We start from the raw sequence: 9163 nt of genomic DNA, 5'->3' as shown, positions 1-9163 counted from the left end.
TTGTCGAGGATGACAAGTTTAGTTGACGAGCATGGCAAATCCGTCTCAGTTTATTTTTATTCTAGAAAATTGCCGTCCTTACAAACTAAATTTATCATCATCGCGCCAATATAAATTACCATGAAAAACGTTAGATTTATCAGAAGTCCCTACTCGCCGCTCGCTGCGGCAAACTGTCGGGCTACCGCACATGGCAGCGATGCGAGCGACAAACATGGGCCACCCCACTTCGAGATTTACACAGGTGCGGCCTTACGGTTTTAGGAACCTTCTAGAAGGTTCACTAAACCGGGTTTTTTCTGTGTTCTTTCCTTTTCTGTTTTTTGGTTTATTTTCCGTTTTTCCTTTTCCTTCTTTTTCATTTTTTGTTTTTCCACTTTCTTTTTTCTGTTTCTTATATTTTCTTTTTCTTTCATTTCTTTTTCCTTTCTCTTTTTTTCAAGTTTATTTCCTTCATAAAACTGTACACAAATTTCAAAAAAGATTGCATTTTTTTCAAAAATTTGTTCAAAGTTTCAAAAACAATGCCTGTTTTCAATTTTTGTTTGTAATTAGAATTCAAATTTTTTTCACATGCTTGAAAATTTATTCACAAACTTAAATATTGTTCTGGTTGTCAAATTTGTACAAAAATTAGAAAATTGTTCAATCTTTAAAAAATGTAATTTCCAAATTTTGTTCAATCTTTCAGAAATTTTCCCTGTTTTCAAAATTTTGTTCAGAAATTTCATAAAAGTTTATAATTTAAAAAATTGTTCGCTTAATTTTGAAAAATATTCTAAATTTAAAAAAGTGTTCGAATATTTAAATATTGTTCACAAACTAAGAAATGTTCGGTTTCAAAAATATGTTCCCGTTTTAAAAAAATCAAACTGTTGAAAATATTATTTTAAAATTTGTTAACAAATTCAAAAATGTATGCATTTGAAAATTTTGTTCCCAAATTAGAAATTGCTCAGGAATTATTTTTTCATTTTTGATATTGTCCACAAAATTCGAAAAATGTTCCCATTTTCATAATTTGTTCACGAATTCAGAAAATTCCACATTTTTATTTTTTTCAAAAGTTCAAGTAAATTGGGAATTCTAAAAAATTGTTACTCTTTTTCTAAATATGTTCACAAATTCAACAAATGTTCAGGTTTCCAAATTTGTTGACACATTAAAATATGTTCAGGAATTTCAGAAAATGTTCCTGTTTTCCAAATTTATTCAGAAATTCAGAGAATGTTTTTGTTTTTGAAAATGTTTCAGTTTTAAAAATTTTGTGTTCAATAAAGAACTCAGGTTTTTTTAGAAAAAAATTTGCTTTCGAAATTTTAAATATATGTTGGATCGGTGCTGGATGTTGGTTCTAAAACTTCGACGCTGCTTAATGTTGAGTAACCTTCTGTAGCTCAACCTGTCAGAGCGCCTGATCTGTTGCCTGAGATCCTCTGTTCGATCCCATCGTATGACGTCTTTCTAATTAGCTACTCCCTCCATTCCGTTTTATAGTGCGCCTAAGATTTTTGTGAAAATTCCAGAATGTAGTGCGTGTTTGCTACTTTGCCCCATTCTTGACGAAAATATCCCTTATCCTATTCCTGTAGCGCACCTCCTCCCTCGGCTATCCCCTGCTCCCGCAAGCATCGTCTTCGTGTCCCCGTGTCCATGGCCGGCGGCGCAGAGCAGGTTCCGCATCCTGAGAGGGAATCGACTGGTGGCGGCAGGATTTGACTAGCGGCAAGGAAGGTGCCGTCGGGCGGAGCGGCTCAGTCAAGAAGGCGACATAGGGGTTGTTGGCGGTGGACGCGGGCAGCGGGATCTGGCTGTCAGCTTGGCCGTCAAGCGGACCTTCCTAGCGCCATGGTGCTCGCCGAGGAGATGGGGCGGCTGCACAAGGCATGCAGGTGTGCGCGGGACCCTGGCCGCCAGCTTCATGAGGGTGGACGACGAGGTCGTCATGGGCGCCGCCGCGGGCGTGGACGCCAATGTCGATGAAAGGCGCTCCTGGACTGTGGGATCCACCGCCGTGGTGGCCGTCACGGGGCGTCGGCCAGGTCGCACCATCGTTCGCCTGCGAGTGAGCCACTCCGAGGACGCCGCCGTTCACCATGCAGCTCCTACAGGTGCCAACCAACTTCCTCATCTGCTTCACCCCTGTGACGAGGATGGGAGTTCTTGCACATGGTGGCAGCACGCCGGCGTCGGCTTCTTGTGCGGCAGCGGCAGCGGCTCACAGGAGCAAGAAGCACCATTCGTGTCCAGCGTCCATGGCAGGCATCGCCGCGTCCTTGGCCAGCATTCCGCTTCCCTGGCCGGTTGCTTGCTGGCCGTAGATGCTCGCTGGGACAGACGGAAGCCAGCATACCAGCGAACTAGTACTCTCGGACAAACCAAGGGCTTTCTCGTCCAAATATAAACGCCAGCACACACATTGGTACCTGGGCTGGAATCTTTTTTTTTTTTGAAATGACCTGGGCTGAAATCTATGCGCACTAGATTGAGGAACGGAGAGAGTACTACAGTACGTGCTCGGTACCGATTTGTTTCCTTCATGGGCCGCAGAGACTTGCCTATGCGAAACTGCAGCTGTTTGCCGCAGAGAGCGGCGTGTAGGAGCTCCCAGATTTATCATGCCTAAAAATTTGATGTCAGACTTTTAGCGTTTCCGTTTGCATTTTGTAGAAAACATGCAATTGTACTTGCAGTTTTTTTTCACTGAACATAACTTGTCACTTTTTCAAAGTCGACTTAGAAACAGACAACTTAGACTTAGCAAAACCCATAGTTCAGGCGTGGGTTGATTGTTGATTACATCTGTCGGCGATTCAGGAATCAGGAATAGGTCACGTCCACTGTTCTTGCTTCCCAGTCATGCTTTTTCCGGTGTCGGCAGGGTTTGCGATTGGACCCATTCAATTCCCTCGCTATCACGACGTGAGCATTGACCCAGCTCGTTCGTCCGATGGAACAGATCATACTATCATAGTCATAACGACCTGGACTTGGGGCCGGCAGGTTTAAATTAATTAATTCGCTGCAGTCTAAGCGAAGAACGAGAATCACACGTTAGTATACGGTAGACAGAACCAAACACGGAAGAAATCTGAACAATCGCGGTGACCGTTCGGCGAAATGGCACATCACCAAACGCCCCCATCACGTACAGGAGGTACATCCATATGTCTAGTAGTGCAGGAAAAGTCTGACGGAAGCATGGAAATTTGACTTGACGCTTGTTGGAATTCATGTCCCTGACCGGTATTATCAGTCAAAGGGCCGGTGTACATTTCCTTCCCGCCACGTCCGCACATCATTAAATAAAAGAGAAACGTTTACTACCGGCGCACCGGCCGAAGCTTTCGACCGGTCGCGTCCAGGCACGCAAAGCTACAATAACTGAAGTTGGGGATGGGCGGGTCCACCACATTATTTTTTTCCCACCTCCCATCTCCCGCATCCTTCTCCTTCCCTTTTACCTGGTCTTTTTTCTCTCCCCTCATCCTAGCTGCCATGGAAGTCCTGCTCGGCGATCTCCTCCGACGAGCCCTCCCCCCCCCCTCTCTTCTTCTCCGGCGAGCATCCCCGAAGCCAACCCTCGAGCCAGCGTCCTCCCCTCTATTCCCTCTCTCACCTCCATCTACTACTGCTCCGTGACGGCTGGAGCTGCAATGGACATGGCCGGCGAAGTTGCATCCATGGGGGGAGCTGCACCTGAAGAAGGTGCTACAACCAGCATTCGCCAGAGCTGGTGAAGGCGACCACAGGTGTTGCAACTAGCGATAAAAAAGCTTCAATCGGAGGGACGACAAAAGCTGGGTCGGTCCCATAGAAGCTGCAACCGGCGTCTAAGAAAGCTACATCCGTTGATGGAAAAAGCTTCAACTGGCAACAGAAAAGGCTTCAACCGGAGGCGACATAAGCTACAAACGACGTGAAAAGCTACAACTGGCTACGGCGAAGCTGCAACCCATCGCCAGTTTTGCTACAACCAGTCTTTTGTGTTTTGCTAGAACCAGCGCCCACTCCCCGACCATGGCCGACGACCCCCAAGTGTGCTACAACCAGTGACCAAAAGTGCTACAGCCGGCAAGAAAATTTGCTACGACGGGGCAAAGCTGAGGTGCTGCAACCGGTGACAGGCCAGAGCTATGAACTACGACCACCGGTCCGGCAAGCAGCGACCGTGGCGACGATGAAATGATGGTTTTTGCTTCAAGCACGTCTTGATTTTGCTACTACCGGGTAACGTTTTTGCTACATGCTTTGTACACAGAAAGCTACAACCATCGACAAAAAATGCTACAACCTTTCATGAAAAAAGCTTCAACCAAAACCATAGAGAAAGCTTTTCAACCAGGAGCTGCTTAAAATGAAAATAGTTTCAATCGTTTACAGAAAAGCTTCTACCGTAGAGGGAAAAGGCTTCAACCATTAACCATTGAGAGAGAAAGCTATAAACAAACTCTGCACAATCAGAAAAGTTGCAACCGTTGACAGAGAAAGCTTCAATCATATGTGCGAAAAGCTTCAACCTGGTGACCGGGGGTGGGCAAGACGAAGATGCTACATGTTGGTTTTTGCTGGAACCATACTTTTTTTGCTACAACCGGTGGACATTTTTTCTGCTACCGACAATCCGAGGAGAGATGCATCATTTTGTGAGCTTGTCGTCTAGGCGTTGTGTCCGGCGAACCGCCGTCACCGGAGCGTGGCCGTCATGCACTGGAGTTGCGAGCGGTGTCACCGGAGCTGCAAGCCTGCAACCATGGGCGCACGCTGCTGCATCCACAAAGGGGAGAAACACATGAGGCGACACAGGTGAGGGCGGCAACCGGCGGCGAGGGCGGCGACCGGCGGCGAGGGCAGCAGCCGGTGGTGAGGAAGATGAGGAGACGCGGGAGGTGGTCGGCGCGAGCGGGGGCGGTCAGTGAGTGTGAGGCGGTCCTCTCCCTTTTCCAGCACGGGAGGTTGACGATGGGAGAAAGACAAGATCAAATCTGATGGTTATGCACGTTTAGATCCTACGGCTCTGGGCCGACCGGCCGAATAATTGGGCCGGCGCGCCGGCGCCCAGCGCTGCCCTTAAATAAAACACCAAAAGGGCATCTCAAATCTGATTAATAGTGAGGAGAAGCGAACGCCCCTGCCATATAAGGCTTTAATAAAGACCGCAATAACCACTCGTGCCTTGAGGCACCTGCAATCTAAAAACCGCTGAAGCAACACCGGCTGGAGCATGACCCCATGCAGAACAGGCTTGCAATCCATCATCATCAGCAAAAGTAGGTTGGAGAAACCGAGTCAAGCCACAAAACAACACAGAAGAAGATGTCACAGTTGCCACACCAATAGTCAGTCAAAAATTCTCCTCAAAAGACACACAAAGTGCCAAGATTTGAAGGGAACCAACAGATCCAAGGACACAAACTCTCGTAGGCCCTTTGTCAGCGTTGAATTGGACATCATCGGAGTAGGGAGAGACCGGAGAGACCTTATTCCAACACATCATCGTCGCCACACGTCGTCGATGTCGCCAGAGAAGGCAAAACCTAATAAGAAAAATAAAACGAGATAGACAGATCCCCACTCCTCTTGCCGCCGGTGAGGCTGTCAGACAGGAAAGAGGGAGGGGGGACCTAGGCGTTGGCGGACTTTGGGGCAACGGCAGCGGCTAGGGTTGGGATGCGTCATGCCACATCCTTTTATCCAACCAAGAAATGCAGGGAGGCCTTGAACATGCATCACCAGCTAGCAAGCATCATGGTTTCTTTGGAAAAACCGTGCATAATCAAGTACTCCTAAAGGGATTTCAACAAGTAAGAGATGCTACATACGTGCTTGAAACAGGCTTTGATATCAATTTATAGATAAAACATGAACTAGAATCCATACAATTAGCAAGAACGTGTACGAAAGAAAAACAAATACTCCTTCTGGTCCATATTAATTGCCACAACTTTGGTATAATTTCAGTACAAAGTTGTACTAAAACTACATAATTAATATGAATCGGATGGAGTAATACATTGAACATCATAAACATGTCAAAAGTGAAAGAAAAAGAGGGGTACATGATGCCACGAGGATGAGGTGTCAACTGCTAGGCAGACGACGAGAGGATCAACCATCAGAAGACCATCAACCATGCCGCCTAGCAAGTTCTTGTGCCACTGCCAGCCAGTGATTCTCATTGTTGGATCCAGGTTGCGCGCCGTAGTTCGCTGCGATGGGTGGTCGGCTTCATCAGCACCACAACCCGACTTGGTACGTTCTAGCTGGTCGGTCTTGCGAATAGATGGGGCCAGCAGGGGTGTGTGCAGGGCGACGAGCAGTCGAGCGCTCTTGGCCACACTTAGGAGGGTGTTGAGGACGGGTAAGCCGGCTTCTGGTCAGCCGGGACAGGGGTCGTTGGCATCAGAGCCATACATCTAAAGGCGCACAATCTAATTTGTGCCAGATATCTAATTTGTTTCAAATGCACTCAAACTAAATTGTTCAAGCAACATTTACATGAACATGCAACATACATCTACAAGTGACAATCGATAGTCATAAAATGCAATACCTTCGGTCCTTGTACTACTTGTAAATTGCCTGATTTTCTCTTCTCTCAAGCCTAATAGCAACTCTAGCTGATGCACCATAGGCGACCCATTGTCATTGTAACCGTTAGTATGATGATCAACACACAAAATGGTACTCTAGAAAAATCGCCATGTGTCGTGATCACTATATATTATGGAGCTTGTTTCAAAAACTACCTCGTATTCTGCAAATATGAAGGTTCTAGAGGCATTGTTCGGAGCTTGCTCCAAACCCAACTACCAGTGTGGGAAGGAAGTTCCATCTTTTGAAGTTTCATCTTTTTTTGTCTCCTTGCGCCACAGTAAGGATTTCAAGCAGCACGACCTTCCACACACCGGGGGCGAGGGGGGAGACGTGATCGTCAACCACTCGACCATTAAATGGTGCGCCCACTCCCTCGGATTTTCGTGGCGGCCATTCGAATGGTCACCACATGACATCATATCATCTTGCTTGCTTGTGAGGCCAGGATGCGGTGAGCAATCCAGAAGGAGGCGTGTGAGTAGGCCACGTTTCTCATCGGGAAGCACACTACTTGATGGTCGCCTGCCGCTTGCCGCCTCCCTAGCGCCTCCCTTAAAGGTGTCTTCGTCGGCCTACAAACGGCCAACGCCCGCCCCTCTCTCCCTTATGCAATCCCCTCCCCGCCACTCTCTCGCCACCTCCAATACACCACCTCCTCGTCAATGGCGCAACAGAAGGAGCATCCCCTCATCTTTGGGATAAGGAGGAGCAATAGCAAGAGCAGCTAGATGAACTAGCCCCACTTTGGGCCTCGTACGACATTGCCATGGAGAAAGGTCGAAAGGGGGGCACGAAAAGGGAGCGGCGGATTTTGGATCAGCGCCCACCCTATGCCCGCTGCCGCCGTCACCAAGGCATGGCCGGTGTGCAATGAGGCCGTTGTGCCCCATTTCCCGGCCATCGAGGCCAGCAATGCCGTTGTCCGCACATGGTCGGTCTACACTGAGGCCGTAGAGGCGCGTTTCCACGAGATTGCAGTGTCGAATGTCACATTCCCCGTTGCCACCGTGGTAGCGGCAAGTAGTTAGTATTGGGCTACACATTAGTTAAATCAGTTAGTTGTTCTATGAATGTTAGTCATAGTGCAATTAATTTTCCAACCCTATTTATAGAATGAATTTGATGCCTCTGAATGTGTTGTATGAATCAAATTTCTTCTAAATCAGGCATATCGGTGGAAAATAAGCACGACCGACAGGTCCTACTTGCACGGAATTTATGCAAGTTCATCTTTTGGAGAATTTCTAACTTTGTCAAAGCCTGTGATCGCCTGCATAGCATTTTGTAGTGATTCAAATTATGCCAACTCTGCTATACTAGTTGCTCTAAGAAAATACTTTCTAGCAACTAGATTTGGATGCTTGGCCATTATTGATACACGTTGATCTGACCGATAAAGAAAGATAAGGCGTATAGTGAAATCAGGAGACAAATACGTGACTTTTTCATATGGAGACATGGTGTCCCTTCGAACTTTCTTGCATCACATTTATGCAGAGATGGCGACCACCAAAGCAGACGAAGTACCAGTCAATGCTTTTGACTCAACCTAACACGTATACTACCATCAGCACCCGATTTGGGTACTATATATAGCCACTACCACAGGCAGCAAAATCACACCCACACCGATAGCTGCAAACATCCACCTAAAATGAAGCTTCAGGTAGCCTTCTTCCTCCTGGTGACCATGGCCGCGATGGCCCGGGCCGTGACGTTCGACGCGTCGAACACGGCGTCGGGCACCGCCGGCGGCAAGCGCTTCGACAACGCTGTCGGCCTCGCGTACTCAAAGCAGGTCCTCTCCGACGCCTCCACCTTCATCTGGAGCACCTTCAACCAGCGCGCCGCTGCCGACCGCAAGCCTGTCGACGCCGTCACCCTCGTCGTGGAGGACATCGACGGCGTCGCCTTCACCAGCGGCAACGGCATCCACCTCAGCGCCAGCTACGTCGGCGGCTACACCTCCGGCGACGTCAAGAAGGAGGTGACCGGCGTGCTGTACCACGAGGCGACGCACGTGTGGCAGTGGAACGGGCAGGGCGCGGCCAACGGCGGGCTCATCGAGGGGATCGCCGACTACGTGCGGCTCAAGGCCGGGCTCGCGCCCGGGCACTGGAGGCCGCAGGGGAGCGGCAGCCGGTGGGACGAGGGATACGACATCACGGCGAGGTTCCTCGACTACTGCGACTCGCTCAAGCCCGGGTTCGTCGCGCAGCTCAACGCCAAGATGAAGAGCGGGTACAGCGACGACTTCTTCGCGCAGATTCTCGGCAAGAACGTGCAGCAGCTGTGGCAGGACTACAAAGCCAAGTTCGGAGGCTGAATGGACTTTCTCTTTTTAGTCATCTCTCTTTCACGGTGTGATGGCATACCACACTATATGTATTGAAATAATCAACACGACATGTGCTTTACGTTGTAATGAAATTTGAATAAATGATTTCGCTAATTCAAATTGGCGCGGTTTTCCCCCTCTCTTGCGGACGTCTTTTCCTTTCTCTCATGCAAAGGGCATACTGATTGTGGACATCGGCACACGGTTATTGATGGGCAGGAAAATGGA

General features: G+C 48.3%; 1 protein-coding gene across 1 annotated transcript; it reads left to right on the top strand.

The window, feature by feature from the left end:
• The first annotated feature begins 8203 nt into the window (after positions 1 to 8203).
• On the top strand, positions 8204 to 9055 carry LOC125530936 (uncharacterized). Its single transcript, XM_048695351.2, has one exon. The coding sequence runs from the start codon at positions 8252 to 8254 to the stop codon at positions 8921 to 8923; it is 672 nt and encodes a 223-aa protein (XP_048551308.2). The 5' UTR covers positions 8204 to 8251; the 3' UTR covers positions 8924 to 9055.
• The last annotated feature ends 108 nt before the right edge of the window (positions 9056 to 9163 follow it).

Source organism: Triticum urartu, chromosome 6A (genome assembly GCF_056163025.1).
Source record: "Triticum urartu cultivar PI428250 chromosome 6A, HENAU_Tu73, whole genome shotgun sequence".
Classification (NCBI taxonomy): domain Eukaryota; kingdom Viridiplantae; phylum Streptophyta; class Magnoliopsida; order Poales; family Poaceae; genus Triticum; species Triticum urartu.
The sequence above is the reverse complement of the archived record's forward strand: the minus strand, read 5'-3'. Positions and strand labels throughout refer to the sequence as shown.

Coding starts and splice junctions, on each gene's coding strand:
- LOC125530936 (XM_048695351.2), top strand. CDS start 8,252: ATGAAGCTTCAGGTAGCCTTCTTCCTCCTGGTGACCATGGCCGCGATG.